The following is an 18,699-nucleotide window of genomic DNA, read 5'->3' as shown; positions in this document are numbered from 1 at the left end:
GTGAGTGCCCCCAGGACGGGGTCCCCGCAATTTCTGGTTCGGGGTTTGGTGGGTTTTTTTGGAAGGGGAAGAGGGGCGGGGGAAGGCCCGATGGGGGCCAGCCCCGGGGCCGCCTGAGGAGGACGGCGGGCCCCGGAGCAGCCGAACAGCCGCGCGGCGGGGCGCGGGCAGGAGCCAATGGGGGCCGACGCGGCCGTGTGACAGGCGGGGCGGCCGCTGCCCCCGCCGGGCGGCCGGGGCGGGGAGCCGGCACAGAGCGCCGTGCCGCTCGGCAGCATCATCCGCGGCTGCGGGGCTGACACACGCCTCCATCCTCCTCTCCCCCGGCAGCCGCTCGCACACGCCTCGCCGCGGCGAGGGAGGCCGGCGGGCGGAGCGGAGCGGGGGGCGCCGCGGCAGACAAAGCAAAGATGGCAGGGATCCTCGCCTGGTTCTGGAACGAGCGGTTCTGGCTGCCGCACAACGTCACCTGGGCGGACCTGCAGAGCACGGAGGAAGCCGCCTTCCCGCAGGCGGAGGACCTCTACCTCGCCTTCCCCCTGGCCTTCTGCATCTTCATGATCCGGCTGCTCTTCGAAAGGTAACGCCGAGCCGCCCGCGCCGCCCCGGGCTCGGCGGGGCTGAGCGGGCCGCGCGGCTTGCGGCGGCCGCTCGCTATGGGGCAGCCGGGGAACCTTGGCTGCCCGGCGTCCTCCTCCCGCCGCCGCTTCTCTCCTGGCCTTGCCGGGCTCTTACGCTTTCCCTCCCCCCTCGGTCGGTCACGTAGCGGGCCCGATGCAGGAAGGTGCGGGGTTCGGGAGCCAGCCGGCGCTCCTCTCCTGCTGCCCGCAGCTCGGCGCGGGCGCTAGGAGGCGAGGTCTCCCCGGGAACGGTCGCAGTCTTCCCTCCACCTGCGGCGGCCACGGCGCCCTGGCCCGGCGCTGGTGGCGGAGGGAGAAGGGCCCTTGGGCACCTGTGCGAGCCGAGACCTGCCCGCCCGCGGGCCGCTACCCACGGGCTGCGGCGGGGTCCTGTCCGCCCACCTCAGGGAAGCCCCTCAAGAAGCGCTGTGGAGACGGGCCGGGGCGGGAAACTGTCCCGGCAGGAGAGTTTCCCGTGCCTCCCGCCGCAGGGTCGCTCTCTAGAGAGTAAACTGGGGCGAAGCGCGCGCTGCCCTCCCTCTGCGCGGCCGCGCGCGCGCCTTATGCTGTGGGGCAGGACTCGGCCTAACTCCCGCCGGAGGCGCGAGGCGCTGGCGCTGCGCGGCTGAGGAGGCGGCGGCGGCGCGAGGCTGAGGGCAGGCGGCAGCTGTTAAACCGGGGCGTCAGGTGGGAATGGGAAGTTTGACGGTGAGCATCAGCTTGAGGGTAAGGCGCTGTTGTGCGGCTGAGCAGAGTTTTGCTTGGCCGGTTTGTGTGGTAGCGATGTGAACGGTCCGTGCCGTATGTCGGAAATACTCGAAGTACTGTCGGGACGTAGGATCTCAGTGAAGAAACGCTTCAGATGCTGTTCTTCACTGAACCAAAGTCGCCCTTCTTTGAGATTGCTGAATTCAAAATACACATTTCACAAACATATAAATACATACATATGTATATTTAAACAAAAGACGTCAAACTAGTGATTGGTCAGCAGTGACTTTATCTTCTGTGTTTCCTTACGGGTATTTAGCAGAGGCCACCTGTCACGGGGAGGCAGCTGAAGCAAAGTGCGTTGCTCACTTGGCACACGCTTCTGTGCTGCCTGACAAAGGTGGTGTTCCCTCCATCTGTAGAGAACAAAAGAACAATTCCCTATGCCAACACCTACCTATTTTCAGTGCTGTCTTGCTAGGCAATGCTATTAGGGTAATCAAGGAAGATAAAGGAAGACCAGCAGTTACCACGTGCCAGAGAAAGGCTATGAAGATGCTTTAAAAATGATAAGATAGCTGATCTGCCAGGTAGCACTCCGCAGCTCCTAAGCATTCCCTTACCCTTGTTAGAATACGGCACCTGGGATGTTGGTTTGTGAAAAACTTGGCTGTTTTCATGACTCGGTTGAGAGGACCATATTTCTTTTGAAAAATAAGCTGTCATGGGCTGTTGTTAACTTCTGTGTTGCTTTACAGATTTACTGAAAAAGACAGCAAAACTTGTGGTCTGCCTGAAAATCTGAGGTTATCAAAAGTTAATTTAAACACTTATCCCGAGTTTAATACTGCAATATAGTTACAATTTGAGTGCCAAGTATTATTTAGATAATGTCAAATCATTAGTGGTTTTTTTTCCTTTGCAGTCTGTACAATGTGTACTTTCGAGCGCTGAAAGTGGGTGCGTGATATTGCATCTCTTGCCGTCTGAACTGCAATATGTATCACAGCAGGGCTGTGTTTAGATGGAGGAACAGTTAGTCAGGGAGGCAATTTCAGCCTAAACTTAGAATCACGTTGCTTCTGCTAGTTCTGATATGGCTGTTGTTAGCGTTATAGAAGCTACTCTGATTATTTAATAGTCTGTATCCACTCCTGGTTATTTTTCTTCATTCAATTAAAGTGATTTTTAGTTTTGCAGTACATTATATTTTTAAGTGTTAGTTGTACAGATGAGAAAATCAGTACGTTTTCATAATTCTCTTAGGTTCGTTAGGCTAACTTTGAAATTTAGATCTGGAAATGCATTCTACTAGCCTGATAGTAGGTGAGAGACCTCCAAAGAGGTTTTATTAACAATTACTTAAGTATGTATTTTTTCCTTTTTAATTTCAAATCAATTGTAAAACTCCACTGTGAAAGTAGGATCAGGCCGTTTTGTGTGGGATTAAGCCACATGGCATGGTATAATTGTGATTTTTCATGTAGAGCATTTTATTAAAGCAGGCTGAGCAAAAATGACTGGACCTGCTTCCACTGATGAAAGCAAGGGTATTGTCTTTGACTTGAATGGGGGAAAGATCAAGCCTTATTATTGCTCATGAGTAATTTATTTTGTCAGACCTCTGTGCCTTGTTTGTTGGGAGCCACAGAAATGCCTCATGCACGTCATTAATTAAAGGCTTGCAATTATTTCAATTGATAAAGTTACACAAGATCTGGAAGGGAAAAGAGAGGAATATTTGTTAAACTGATAATTTTTCATTCTTCTGTGTATTAAAACAGCTACATTTTTTCCTTTCAAAACTCAAGTTGTGGATGACTGATGTTGTACATCCTACATCCTGGAACAAGCTTTTGCAGATATGTAACAGTTCCCTGTTTTTGCAATGGTAGCGACTAAACAAAAAATAAAAATAGATGCCGTAATACATTTAAAAAAAAACCCCAGGCCTACTTTAAATCCATGGTTGTACTGCAATATTTGTAATATCAGTGTATTCTCTATTTTGTTTTGTAAGATACCTAATAAAGGTGCTCTTGTAACTCTTTATAATGGTAGGTAAGCAGCCACAAGGTGTTAAGAATCTGATTACGTATTTTATATACATTATTTTCAGACTCCTTCACAGCAGCTGACTGCTAGGCTGCTGAAGCAGTATGGTTTTACTTCCCTTGCTATGAAGGGTGACTAACTTCATGGATCTTCACAGTAGTAAGAACTATGGTTCAGGGGGAGCTGTGATTTGGACTTCATGTGTCTTTGCTTACAAAGTTCTTGATATGTCTGAGGGATAAAACTTGTCATGCTAAGGGTTAAAAGTTGACTTAATTTATATATATATATTTACATTCTATATACATATATGTTTGTGTGTACATATTTGCTGGTGCAATTGAAATGACAGAACTTGGAAATTTTGTTCTAGACATTTACCTATTATTAACAGAGTTAATCCTACTGGGATTTTTTTTTTGTTACTGGTTTGGTGAATTAACTAACCAAGTCAAGAAAAGAATCTAGACACCTCTGAATTTCTTTTTTCTTTTTTTTTTCCTTTCAAATAAACTAAGTTTTGTTGATTTCCTTGTCCTGCCATCCCTGACCAGCACTCTTGAATGAAGGGAAAAAGTAGATTAGAACATTAAGTGTATGGTGAATCGCTTCAGCAATTGGATCTGATGATGATGAGTGCTCTTGAAATAAGCTTTGCTCTGAGGTATAATCTCATAACCATGAGATTTAGTGGATGTATCTGCTGAGGCCATCATAGTTATGGATGAGGTGCTAAAATACCTGAACAGCCTTTTCTCTTTTTCCTTCCTTCTCATTCATCTCTTTCTTTAAATGCAAAGTACATTTTAGAAAACTGTAATAACTAAGCACAAAGATAGTGTTACCTAGTAATTTGGAAGATGTCAGGAGTTTAGCAATGCAGTGGTAATGGGGGAACATATTTCTTCATAGTATCCATCCATTTTGTGTGTCTTACTATTTTTTTAAAGACATGTAAGCAATTAAGGATCCCTTCCTGTACTATACAACGCCTTCAGCTATAAAGTGTTAACATAAGTGCTCAATAATACTGATCTCTGTCTCCCCGGATCCTTTCCAGTTCTAGTGTGGGCAAGACAGGTTAAAGCTGAATTGAAACTGGTCTTACTAATAGCAGAGTGTTGTAGTTTTGATTGGCCTAAAAAGATAAAGAAACATCTGTTATTCTGGGCAAATACAATTTTTCTTCTTTCTTTTATGGGATCACATAGCTCTTCTCCCTCTGCGCTAGACCTCACTGCTGAGAAGCAGCATCGTTTCCTATCCTCCCAAGCATGTCCTCTGTGAGGGGTGTGTGGTTAGACGAAAACAGTATTTGCTCAGCAATCGGTGTGCTTGTTGGACACAAAACGAGGGGGTAACACACCTCTGCTTTAGAGACTTCTCTCAAGGGAGAAGTTGGCTGAATCCTCCAAAAGAAGTGCTAACTAAACTGATTTCTGATGTGGTCCAGCAATCTTCTGAGTCAAGTAGTCTGATATTACTGCTTTCTTTACACTTGGCTCATCTACCTAAGTTTCTCATCTCTCATCTTTGCATTGTAGTTGCAGTATACTTTATTTCGCTCACCTTGTAAGCGGCAGTTTGGGCTCAGATCTAATGAGATCGCTCCATAAAATGGCAAACTAGGCTTATAATACCTTTATTGTCCTCTGGCCTTGATGAGGGGGGGCAGTTCTCAAAGGTGAAGCTGCTGTTCCTCAGTTGATGAAATGGCTCATATGGGCAGGGATAGCTTGATTATATATAGGAACAGCCCTCCAGCTGTGCTGATTTAAACTGAGCCAGCCTCATCATTTACTATCAGTCAGATCAAGATACTCTAGACATTGAGCGTATGGAAATTCACGGCTTTTGTATGACATTTTGCTTTTATGATGATAATTCAGCCTCAAAAGTAACCTCAGCTGACTCTCATTTAGTATGACACAGTAGAATTCCTAGTGGATCAGGGTGGCATAATACAATGACAGTGTGTGTGCACACACACATATATATATTTTGCTAACTGTAAAAATTCATTTAGGTGACAATACGTTAAAGCCTTGCAAGTGTTTCTGGTATGTGGTGTATACATACAAATTTGATTTTCGTAATCCCTAAGACATCTAGTATTGGTGCTTTCTTACAACAACAAGGAGGCTAGACAGGATACAGAATTTGGAAGAGGGTGTACAAACTTGGTGCATTTCCAGCAGCCCAAAACCTCATCAGGGGAGGCTAGGTGGGGCAATGATCATTATTTCTATCAAAACCTGTTTATAGGCTGTGATATTTGTAGATTTCTTGCTTAGTTCCCTGTGTGTTAGGCAAAATCTGATCATTCAGGTATAATTCACTTGTGTGTAAGTGGATGCACATGTTCACTGACAATAACTTTATCAGTGTTTTTCTCTATGTTTTTTATAATTTCTTTTTTCCATAAGATGACCTGTAAGGCCTTTTTTGCTTGATTACTATTTAATAAATGCTTAATTCAGTTGAAATGGAATAGGACATTGAAATTGATAACTTCCTATGAAAAGACACAGGTGATGTAAAGAAAATAACTGAAAAAGCTATTTCTTTTAAACTTTAAACCAATTTCTTTTTAAAATAGTAACAATAGAGCATTAGCATTAGATATAAATTTATTTTAAAGCTACCTCATTGATTGTACTGTCCATTTCTCTGTGTTTCTTTTCATTAGTTATTAATTTTCTGTCATTTATATTTTCCTTTATGTAACCAGTTTTTGTTTCCTAGGGTTGCAGTGTTTGAGCTTCAGCCACTAACACAAGTAGATACCTCACAACAAAATGATTGTTTTTACCTGGAGAGCCGTTGTCTGTCTTGGCATGGATGGAGCTTTCTCTTACCAGCCCTGACCAGTGCGGTGTATGCTCATCCACCTTGATTGTATCTGTGTTGATTGGTGCACATCTCTGTTGTGTAATGTAGTTGTGTGTTCAGAGAGCGTTCTTTTAAAAGAAGGTGGAGTGGATAAAATGCATACTATTTAAATGTCCTTCGTAAAGGACCATTTATAGATGCACATTAGTGTCAATCTTAGAATTTGGAGTTAAATGGGAAATATGTGTTGAACTCCAGTAGAGAATGCCGTTAAAACTGATTTCTAAAATATCCAGGTGACCGAAGTTTGACAGCCAAACCACAGCTCGGCTGAGGGAAAGGTTTCAGTGACAGGTCAGTAGTGGGTACTGGGAGCCTATTACTGGGGCAGAGCTGCTGTTAGTGGGATTTTGTGTGAGTGCAGGTTCCAGTTACTGTTAGAAACTCCCATTCGGTTCCTGCCTGGATTCCTGTAACTGCGCAGTTGGATCCAAATTGCCTGTGGCTCTTTCAGTTGCTCCTACTTCTGCCTCTGTCGCTGATTAACACGCATTTGCTAAGAATTTATTCTCAGAAAAGGAAGAGCTTCTGGTATGCTGCCTCTTTCTATGCATCTGCAGACCAGTGTATTATTAGTCCATACAAAGGATTTAGTAAATTAACATTGGGGGAAATCTGTTCCCTTGACTCTATCTCTGTTACCTGTCAACAGTGTAGAGAGGAAGGGGATGCCTGAGCTGAACAGTGCTTACTTGACCATATTTGTGTTTTGTTGGTTTTTTTCCCAACAGTTGCTAAATATCCCATGCCTACAGTAGTTTGACAGTTAATTAGCATTTGAGGTTTCTGTGCCTGTCTCAAGGTGGTCTTGGAGTTTTTACAAGAAAGTTACAATTACAGCATAACAGTATGTAGCTTTCATAAGTGATGTAACCTTATATAATATTCAGTAGTATGCTTAAGACTGTAGTTGGCACCTTATGGACAGTCAGATGCGTATGATGTGTATCAACAGTTCCTTGGAGGTGTTCATGTAACACCTTGATTGGTCTGTGGTCTCCCACACTAGTGACGCCCTTCACTCATTGGGCACTTACAGATTTTGGGGGTGCAGCAGGGATGGACATCCAGGTCAAGCGAAAGGGAGGGAAACATGTGGGTCTCTGATCACTTGAAAGAGGAGGAATCACTAATGTCTTGCTTTAAGGTGGGCAAAGTTTCTGACAATCAGATGGGCTGAGATCTTCCGTCGTCTGCGAGGAAGTCTTTTTAGCACATAGTCCTTACAGAAGACTAACTCTATACCATCTGGCATCCATCAGTTTCTCGCAAGGATGATACCTTTCCGGTTGTTCTGAAGTAGTCAAATTGTGGTGGAGGTGGGAGAGCTGGAGTGTTTAGCATAGCCAATTATAATCTTAGAGATGGTTTTCATAATGCCGGTGGACCTGTAACACAAAGCTTTGACTTCTGTACCAAAAGCGGAGAGTAAACTGTAATGATTTTTTTTTTCTATGTAGTTCATACCTCTCATGATAGCAAATTTTGCTGTTGGTAAGCTTTCGTACTGCTCAGCAATTGTGAAGCCTCATGTAACTGTTACTGATGTAGCATAATAAAATTTTAACTCTCAAGGTAATTGTCTGTACAATTACTAAGAATGTCCAAGAGCCGTAAGGAAGCATAGCATCCAGTTAGCCATGTTGTGTATTTTATAATATGTAAGATACATATATATTTGTATATCGGCTATTAATCCAAGTAACCTTTTGCACAGGGAGGAACAAAATGCTAAAGTTCTCCAGACCGCCTTGTATTAATGAATTATCTTTCAGGTTCACTAACCTAAACCTCATTTTAATATTATAAATGATGCACTTTAAAGTTTGGTCTGAAATGATGAAAAGCCTTCTTTGCACTCACAGGTCACACTAGGATGGTTGAAGCAATGTATCTAAATCACTTGCATTTTTTCTCAGTGTGAGTGCACTAAAAGCTTCCTTTTAATAGTATCTTCCCTGTCTTGGTTTCTCCTGTAGAGATGGGGGGGAATAACCTGTAGTACTGTATTAAAAAAAATAAATCTAGCTGACATAGTTACACTGGTGCAAAAAGCAGAGGTTAGAGCCCAGAGGGTGTTCATTGGCATAAAATCTTAGATTCCTGAGGCTGTTTGAGTATTTGTGCATGCACTAGTATTTGTCTATCCTTTGTAACAAGCTAGTTGCTCTATTTTTAACAGTAATGGGATGACCCAGAGGAAAAAGTGGCTCTTTTATTTATTACATGTGATGTTATCACATCTACTTCTTGCCCGTTTGCCATCCTCTGAGATAAACTTAATGTTTTTCAGTTCTGCAAGCAGAAGGAAAAAAAGGCTTGATAGAAATGATGCTGAAATCCTCACTTTGGAATTGGGATCTCTTCACTCCCTTTTCGCCTCTGTTGCTGACTGAATTCAGTTTTATACAACATTGTATAGATACCTGAACTTTGACTGGGACTGTCATTTCCCATGTCCCTGGGACTCTTATCCTTACTGAGAAGAGAGTAGAAGCAGAGGCCGTTCTCAGCTTCTACTTTGCTACGATGTTTGGCATCCTGTAGTTACACAGAACTTTAAACTATGAAAGCTGCTTTTGCACCAATACTGTCTACCTGGAAAAATGGTACAAATGAGCATAACTGCCTAGGCTAATGAGAGATGATTTCATGCGGTGGCAGGGAATTGCTTATTTGGAAATAAGAGTGTGCTCTACAGTGCAAGGTAAAGAGACCCTGCTTACTCAAAAGCAGTTGCTGATCACAAAAGTGAGTAATGTGAAAAGAAGATCAGAGTGGTACATTGTAATATCCCTTGTGCTTGCTTTTGCTTGTGTCTGTTGTGACTGTGTGATGTATCTGTTGCTGAGAGAAATGCAGTGATCCACATAGCTGGAGACAAACTGCCTGGTGTGCTGTCGTGAAGGGGACAGTCCGAACAAGATATGTTCCTTAAGAAGTACAGAAATTAGCCTTGATATGGCAACTGCTGAAACTTTGTAGGTGGGCAGCATAAACATGGAATGCTAGTCTAAACCTGCGGGCTTTACAGCATGACAAAGCAGACAAAATTAAATCTACGTAAAATGAAAGTGAGCTGAGAAATTTTGGGGGTGGTGGGTGAACTCAGGTGGTGGTGAGCTTCTCTGATGCACTTCTCAACCAGGAGGAGACTGGCTCAGTTGGGGAGCTGGAGGGCTCCAGCCTCTCACCAGCTGACTGGCAGGGCTGTGGCTTTCCTGGGCACTGCTGTAGCAGATGAGACCCGTGAGTCATGAAGACCAGTGAGTCATTGAGACCAGAATCCCCCTTGCAGCTGGTAAGACCAGTTGCTTCTGTTGAAAACAAAGTTTTAGGTAATAAGTGGGTCATGAGTGGGAATGTGCTTGTTGACAAGCATTTCCGCAGTTGTCCATTAGATTTTCGTGAACTTCCTGCTATTTACTACTTGCGGTTGTCCAAAGCATGCTGCTGGACAAGATGATCGGGTCTAGTTGGGTGTATTTGTTCCTCTTATGGGCATCATGTTGGAAAGAAGACATTGAGAAAAAGAAAAGCAAGTGGTTAGACCACAAACAGGAGTGTGTTTTGTATATATTGAAGCAATAATTGGGTGGTAATTGGGTGGTTGATACTATCTATATCAACTTTTCCCACACACCTAGTATGAGAGAAGGGAGAGAACTGATATGGTAAGACAGGAGCCTGAAAATATGAACAGTTCCAGCACCAAACGCTCCCCAGAATTACAACACCCATTTTACTAAATTAACTTTGCAGTGATTGCATTGACGTGATTATGACAAATTGAACTGCAAATGGAGTCCTGGGAGTGCTGGTGGACAACAAGTTGAACGTGAGCCAGAAATGCACCAGCAGCATTGGGGAAAACATTGCCAGCAGGTCAAGGGAAGGGATTATTCCCCTGTGCTCGGCACTGGTGAGGCCATGTCTGGAGTGATGAGTCCGGTTTTGGTCTCCCCTCTGCAAGACATGAACATACTGGAGTGAGGGCAGTGAAGGGCCACTAAGATGATTAAGGATTTGGAGCATCTGACATACGAGGAGAGGCTGAGGGAGCTGGGACGGTTCAGTTTGGAAAAGAGAAGGCTTGGGGGGGGATCGTATCAGTGTGTACAAATACCTGATAGGGAGAGTAAAGAAGGCAGAGCAAGACTCTTCTTAGTGGTGTCCAGTGAAAGCACAAGAGGCAACAAGCAATTTATATGCAGGAAATTCTGTTTAAACATGAGAACAAACTTTTTCCTGGGATGGTGGTGAAACACTGGGACAGATTACCCAGAGAGGTTGTGGAGATACTCAAAAAACACCTGGGCATGGTCCTGCTCTAGTTGACCGTGCTGTGAGTAGGGGGCTGGACTTGGTGATCTCCAGAGGTCCCTTCCAATCTCAGTAGTTCTGTGAAATCATAGACCTGACTAAATGGCATGCTTTCACAATGCAGGGCTCCAAGGCGCTCCTGGGATCCTACATCTGTATGAAGTTTGTAAACTGTACTGGAAACCTGAATAGGTGAGGATTAGGTTGAAGTTCACTGTAAGCCTGCAGGAGAAACTTAATTAGGGTAGAGCGTGTAACGATTGAATGGACATCTGGATTTTCCATTTGCTGTAGAATGGGTCTTCTGATTTTATTGTAGTCTGGCATGTGAGCAGTCAGGACATAAATCAAGAAATAGATGTGGACCTCCTCTACCTAAGACAGGAATTACCTTGTGGGTACCCAAAATGAAGTCTGAGTTGCTGTGGTATAAACACATTCTGTTGCCTTCTAGGATCAATACTTTGAGTCTCCTACAGCATTAAATTTGATTATAACAGGCAATATTGAGGATAATTTTAGTTTTGTTTCCCTTAAGTTGATTCTTCTCCACACTGCAATATCTTCAAGATAATTTTGTTTTGAAAAAAATTCACAGAAAGAGGTGCTTAGAAGACAGGAAACGGTGATCACATGCCTTACTGGAAAAGCTTTTATTCCCTTTGTGTTCAAGATAATAAGAGTAAATCAGTTGTAGAAAAAAAAGAGAGAAGCCAGTCTTTAGTTCCACATTCACTAGTTGTTTATATAGGTAATATATGTATAGTTGTAAATATATATGTACCTGTGTGTGACACAGTGATTTATACACCGCAGTGGCATCATATCACTCTGATGTAATACTTTTTTTTTTCTGTTCTGTTAAAAATCATTAAATTAAAAAAAATCTTTAAGAGCAGCTATAAAATATTGACTGGTTTAGAAAATGAGATATTTCAAAATGTCAGTTGTTGGGGTGATAATGAAACAGTTTGATATTTGACAGAAGAAACACACCCTATATCCTAATTAGAGGAACTCTTGTGTGTGCTAACCTGGAATTGTTATTTTCTAGAGCATTTACAGGAAATGTGAAAAACATTTGGTTTTCTTCCAGTTTGGAATGAAATGGAAATTTAGAAATGTCAAAATTTCGTCAGGAACAGATGTACTGTCTTTCAGCCAGCACTGATAAATGGGTCTGGTTACAAGACAATGATGTAGAGATAAAAGTGAGATCTCTATAGCATTGCCAGCCTCCAGAAGCATACATTCTTGACCAGCTCTTAATTTAAGAGTTATTCAGTTTGTATCTGTATGCATGGGGCACAGAAAGTTTTGTTGAGTGTTTTTGTTTTGTTTTGTATTTTATTTTATTTAAGGAAAAAAAAATATCTCTGAACAGGTTGATTTTCTTGAAAATAGGCTGATGGGTTGCTAGAATCATGGCAAGAGCTCAAAACTTCTAGCCTGGCATTTACCTTCAGTTGTCAAGATGAAAAGTGCGCTAGCAGAAATGGAAGAACACTACTTCATCTTGCTTACTGTTCTGTTGAGAGCTGACTTCAAGGCTTGAAGAGAAAGTAGCACTTTGTATCCATCACCGTAACATTACTTGTGTTTTGCCATGTTTCCTGGTTGGAATAACTCAGGCATAACACCAGAGTAGCTTAGAGCTTTAAATACTAATAACAAATCTCTTACTCAAGTAATGTGCCTTAAAGAATAGCAAACTGCAAAGTTACCTCGAAGCATCTGCTTTTACACTTATTTTTAAGTGCGTTGTAGTTAAATAGTTTTCCCTATTCTGGAGGGTGGATTTAGTGGTGGTACAGGGGGCTTTTGTGGGTTTTTTGTTTGTTTGTTGTATTTTATTACCATGCTTTCATTTATAACTCGAAACATGACAGCCATCACATCTTTGAAGCACCAGGGCTGTATGAATATACAGCTAGAATTTAGGATTCTGATTGTTTCACGTCTGCTGTGGAAGCTGCCTATTAATGATTCAAAAAGAATGCATTGTTTTGGGGCAAAGCATATGATTCATGACACTAACTCTCTTACTTCTCATTTTACAGCTGTGCCCCCATCTCAAAATAAATTTCCCTTACATGTCTCATATCTAAAGTAAAATTAACGTTTATTCCAGTATTTCTTGCTATGCATCTTTCTGATCTTCATGTCTTCTTCTGTGTGCCCCATAAATGTTTTCTTGTCGTGCGTCTGCTCCCATCTTATTTTTTCTTTTTATTTGTCCTCTTGTTGATTCTCCCTGCCCCCCCCCCCCTCCCCGAACAAAACCTGTCTATCCATGCATGATGTTCTGCAGAGCTGCTGGTGGCAAAGGCAGATCTGAAGTTTCTGTCTTGAAGTTTGTCCATCGCTGCCTAGCTGTTGTGTATGGAAGAGGCAGCAACTGAAATAGAGAGGAAGCAAAGTCTTTTGCCCCTCTTCAGTGCTGTTATAATGTGTAGTGACTCTGTCATTCAGATGAGCTGCTCTTCCATTGCACCTTTATTGAAGAGCAGTGGTAAGAGCGTTACAGACTCCTAACTTAGCTTTTAAAATGGCATTTAATTGTAAAAGCAGCCATAGAGCAAGGCCTGCTCAGTGCAGTGGTGTGTAGGAAGACGGGTTTAGGTTGGGGAAGGGTTTCAAGCTGATCCTAATTTTATCAAGGTACTTTCTCAGTTTGGTAGAAAAAGAATATGTTCGTCATCTTCATTGCAAAACCTTCTAAGTGTTTATTAGGAAAAATCATAGCTTCTTTCACATTTTCTTTCTGCAAAGTCTGTATCCATACTAGGAAGTATTCCCTGAAAAATGGTTTGGAAATAACCCAAGTGCATTGACTAAGAAAATGACATTATCTGCTAAATAATCTGCCATCCTCTCTCAGCTCTCAGACTAGAGCACAGCATGATGAGAAACCATATACAGAGAAGGAGGCAGCTATCAAAGCAAGGATGTTCCCAGCTATGTGGTCCATAAAGTGATTCACAGAGCAAGGAGAAGGTAACCTTGATTTCAGTCCTTCATATCCAGTGCTTTGTGTGCAATCTCCGAAGGACCTCTGCTTCCCTTTAATAACTGTGGCTGACTTTAGACCTTGACCAGAATAGGGAGATGTTATTATGGATTGTTGTTTGATTTTATTTTTGTTTGCTTATGGTGGTCACCCTATGTCTTGGGGAAGGCTTATTGGAATGAAGAGCCAAGGCAGTTGTTTCCAGCATCTTAACTTTTCTTCTCATTCATATAGTTCCGTGTAGAGGTTCCAAATAAAAAGCTAGATTAGTTCATCTTCATGTATAAAAATGGTCTTTGGAATCCAGGTGTTACCACTTGCATCTGGTCTTCTCTTTCAGACTTCTATTAACTTCACCTGGGGCTCCTGCGGATCTCTTCCAAAGCTGTAGGCCTTCCTGCTGCACATGGGCCAGTAAATCCCGAGTCGTACATGAAAAAATAAGATTACAGTGGTCAGGGTTTTTCATGCTCCCTGCCCAATGAGTTCCTACAGTTTCCTATGAAACATCCTGGAGTCCATACATCAGACTAGCTGTCTCTCTTGGAATATTAGCATTTGCTTTGCTATATGAATTTTAATGTAAAGAGTGCATTAATTTTGTGAAACTGTATTACATGTATAAAGAGAGCTTTATCACACAGTCTTATTTGATTATTTGCATATGGTAAGGTCTGCTGGTGGTGTAAATCACAGTTTGTTTGAGGGTGGTCAGACTGATTTATGCCAATTGAGGATCTGTATTACTCTTGAATATGTTTTATTTACTCACAAAGGTCCTGACTCTGATCTTCTGCCAATATGAATTAAAAATTAGCTTCTGCTGAGTTCTGGTGTTATATCAGTGTAAAATTTGTGTGAAAGACCAGAAATTGTATGTCATTATGTATGGACATGTGTAGCCATCTGATTACTGGTTTAGTAATTAAGAAGCAGAAGCCACATCTAGGTAGAAATCAAGCAGAGAGAGAGAGATATATAATTTTTTTTTTAAATCCATTTTTCTTGCCTTGACTAAGTGCCACATTTCCCCTCTCCCCCATTTTTTTCAGGACTAGTAGTATGTAGCATGTGTGCAGCCATGGAGTATTGTTCTGTCTGAAAATCTCACACATAGAAGGTTAGTTAACATTTGATGTTAACTAGAAAGACGTATGCTTTTTTGACAGTAAGACGTGGACCTCTGCACCTGCATAGTATAAGGTGATAGGTCAGTCAAAGGGATCGCGATAGCCTTGCTACTCCTTTCCTTGGTCCCTTTTGAACAAGAGCATCTCTAATATTGAATAAAGGCGTCAGGTCTGCAACTCAACGACAGGCTAGTAGTAAGCACCTTGTGGACAGCTTTCTTGTGTCCTGCCCTGGTTCTGCTCTTGCACAAAGCTACTTTGTGATGGAGAAGAAGGTCTGATACATCTGTGCAGGGGTTGTAGCTCCTGTCAACAAGTGTAGGGTGGCCTGAAAGGAGTATCCTGGTGTTGCCCTAACAGGTACTGTGCTGCAACTGCATTGCTGTCAGTCCGCGTGGCAAGTAGCTTAATGCAAACTCAGGTGTTCTATGTAAACTATAGTCACTGCCAGAGTTAAAATACAAGCATCTATTAAGAGCTCTGTTGAGTACACACAAACAGAAAAGGAAAAGTGTCATCCTTAATGATGATGATGTTTGTTCCACATGTGGTGATTCGGTGATTTAGAGAGTATAACTGGGGGGGGGGGGTGTGTGTACATGTGGATATTAAATAGGTTGTAATGATGACCTCCAAGACTATCTCAACAAGTCTCCCACCCTGCTTCACAACAGAATGCTCTTTTTGCCTTGCCTGGTAGTGCTGCAGGTATTTATTTGTATAGAATGACATAAAGAGGCCTCTGAATGAGTACACTTGCATAATGAATAGGAAAATGGAGCACACTAGATCCACCCTGTATTTTCTTATAGTTCCCCTTTAACCAAACTCTCTTCAAGTGAAGGCTTGGCAAATGTCCCCCCTCAGCTTTGCCCACAGAATAGCAGTTATTAACTGGAAAGCTTAATTGCAGGAGTGAGCTCTGCATCCTCCAGAGCCTCCACAACTCCAGCCTGTGGGACAGTGATTGGAAGTATACTGGTTTCGTCTTGCTGTTGACATTGAAAGAGCAAGGCTTCTGGCCTCAGGAGGTCTAACTTTGAGTGTTACAGTAAAGCAGAGGACTGAAAATTAGTGTGCTCATGTTCTCTGCTGATGATTTTAAGTGATCTATTATGTAGTCTTAGGGCCTGAGATCCTTTTTTATAATATGAGTGTAAGAACAGTAACTGCTTCTTGCTTCTAAAATGTTTTCACATTGTTTAATGAGAACTATCATCACAAATAGCAAAAAGTTTTTAGAACTTACTGCAAGGTGAGCCGTTCAGCTGAACTCCTAAACCCCCTTCCCCTTGGACAGTTTACAGTCTTAGAGGTGCAGTTGCTTCTGTTCTGGAATAACTTCAAAATGTGGCTGGGATATATGAGGATAGAGGGGAAGAAGGAAAATGGAAAATTTCATCTTCACACTTCAGTTTTCTGGGATATTTTTCTCCCCATCTCTTAAGTAAGACTAAGTATAAGGTCCCAGTGACTGACAGTTGCCATCAACTGTACGAAGCATCCACTTCTAAAGAAAGGCCATTAATCAGTCTTATTCCTGCTTTGACGAGGAGAGACTGGAACAAGATGAAATTAACTACAAAACATGCAGAACTTGCGGGAGTCCTTATCAGAAATCTGTGTTGGAGAACCCAAATCTTGAAAAAAGGCATTGCAGCTATAAGCTCTAGCCGCCACTGGAGAGTTTGCTCTTTTTACTTCTCAACACCTTCTTAAATATTGTCTTGCCTGGAAATTTTCCAGCATATTACTTAAAAGAAACAAAAGAAATACTCTTCATGGTAGGAAAGTGCAAACTGTCAGACTATCTTAATGGTATTGCCTTGCTTTGCCATCCATTCACAGTTTGCCCAGTAGAGTCATACACAGGGTTGGGGTTTTTTTCCTTCCTCATTCGTTACCTCTAAAATTGTATTGAAAACATAATAATAATAGTGATGATGATGATAATATAATATAATATTATATAATATAATATTTGCCTGGTCCAAAAGGGTGTTTTGAGATGATGAGGTCTGTAAAGGGGATTTAATGCATATGAACAGTTGAGAAAGGTCTGAGTAATATGACGGCTGTGTAGCTGTGTCATGGTTTAACCCCAGCCAGCAGCCAAGCACCACGCAGCCGCTCCCTCACTCCCCCCCGCTCCCAGTGGGATGGGGAGGAAAATCAGGAAAGAAGGTAGAACTCATGGGTTGAGATAAGAACAGTTTAATAACTAAAGTAAAATATAATACTACTAATAATAATGAAATATAGTAATAGTAAAGAAAAGGAATATAACAAAAAAAAAAAGAAGGGGGGAGGAAAAAAAAAATAACAGTGATGCACAATGCTCACCACCCACTGACCGATGCCAGAGCCACAATCCACACCTCCTGGCCAGCTCCCCCCAGTTTATATACTGAGCATGACGTTCCATGGTATGGAATACCCCTTTGGCTAGTTCAGGTCAGCTGCCCCGGCCATGCTCCCTCCCAGCTTCTTGCACACCTGCTTGCTGGCAGAGCATGGGAAACTGAAAAATCCTTGGCTTAAGATAAGCGCTACTTAGCAACAACTAAACCATCAGTGTGTTATCAGCAGTATTCTGACACTAAATCCAAAACACAGCACTGTACCAGCTACTAAGAAGAGAGTTAACTCTGTCCCAGCCAAAACCAGGACAAGCTGGCTGTGTGTAATAAGGCTGTATAAAGCTGAAAAACCAGCAGAAGGAAATGCTGATGCTTTTCTATGGAAGCACAGTATAACGCTTGGCATGAAGATCCGTGAGTAGAGGAGGGCTGCTGTGTGCAGCAGTGCTCTATATCAGAGACATGTCCTCTTTATTTGGCTAAAAGGAAATAAATTTTGGAACATATTAAAATCTATATTTTAATACTGCTTTTGGACACCTGAATGCTATTTAGGGTATAAAAAGTTAGTATTTACAAAGTTACTGTCCTATAATTGTTGTAATTTTAGTTAAGGGCTTGGTTTACTCTTAGGCTTTATTTATGACTATAGTACACTACTGCAGTGTACTTCAGCTCTCAGCTTATAGTTTTAGGTTTAGATCTTGATCCTGCAGCTGGATTATTTATGATATAAATGAAATAGTGATAAAATGTAAGTTCTTTTGGTCCTACTGCAGAACAGGCTTAGTGATTTTGGTGTTCCAAAGCCTCTTAACTAACGGTGTTAAAATAATGAGTAATAAAAACAAAAGTTGGAATACTTCTGTGCCATCAATAAATATTTGCATCTCAAATGACAGATCACGACAAGTCAACCCCCTCATGTGTGTGAGTAATGAAAATAATTTTTGTGGAGATACAGTGCAGCAACCACATGGCTTGTGGTGTGACAATCTGCTGTTCTTCAGTATCTTGACACTTCTGTTGCTTACTTGGAACTTAAAGTTTAGGCAATTAATTACTCCCTAAATTCCTCCTGTATTCGCTAGGTAAACATGGTTAATGGAGAGGTTGAGGACCAGTGGTGGGAATGGGGCAGAGAAGTAGAATTGGAAGGAGCACACAGGTGTTTTCTGGAGTGTGGGAGAGGGGAGTGAGACTAACGCAGTGTGAGGGGGAAAACATGACCATGACATATGTGTGTGCACCTGGGAGGAATGCAGTGTAACCAGGCATGCCCATTTGTTTGTTCTCACCAGAAACAACATGCATTTGCAACTGCTACCTTCAGATACACTTCTAAATCCAAAGGTGTATGAGAACACTTGTATCCTAGGAAAGGAAGAGACTTGACATATGTGTGATTTGTCTGCCTCAAGCTGTGCATGGGACAGATCTGAAAATTCTTAAGAAGAATTAAAATTTTACTTTTTTTTAAAGTAGGCAGTAGAAAGCCATAGTGTTTGTATCATTGCAGTCCCCTCCCACGTGGAAGGGTGTAGCATGTCCAGGCACCGCCCCCACATTCTTGCAGCATCTTTAATGAACACAGATTA

At 42.2% G+C, this 18,699-nt stretch overlaps 1 protein-coding gene across 3 annotated transcripts in view; it reads left to right on the top strand.

Annotated features, from left to right (window-relative positions):
* Positions 1 to 410: 410 nt before the first annotated feature.
* Positions 411 to 18,699, top strand: part of CERS6 (ceramide synthase 6) — a 129,775-nt gene continuing 111,486 nt past the window's right edge. For all 3 annotated transcript variants that reach the window (XM_050900243.1, XM_050900244.1, XM_050900245.1), the window contains exon 1: positions 411 to 580. In XM_050900243.1, the coding sequence (XP_050756200.1) occupies positions 411 to 580 (170 nt within the window). The remainder of the gene's footprint in view (positions 581 to 18,699) is intronic.

Source organism: Gymnogyps californianus, chromosome 7 (genome assembly GCF_018139145.2).
Source record: "Gymnogyps californianus isolate 813 chromosome 7, ASM1813914v2, whole genome shotgun sequence".
In the NCBI taxonomy this organism is placed as follows: domain Eukaryota; kingdom Metazoa; phylum Chordata; class Aves; order Accipitriformes; family Cathartidae; genus Gymnogyps; species Gymnogyps californianus.
Note: the sequence above shows the minus strand (reverse complement) of the source record. Positions and strands in the feature narration are given on the sequence as shown.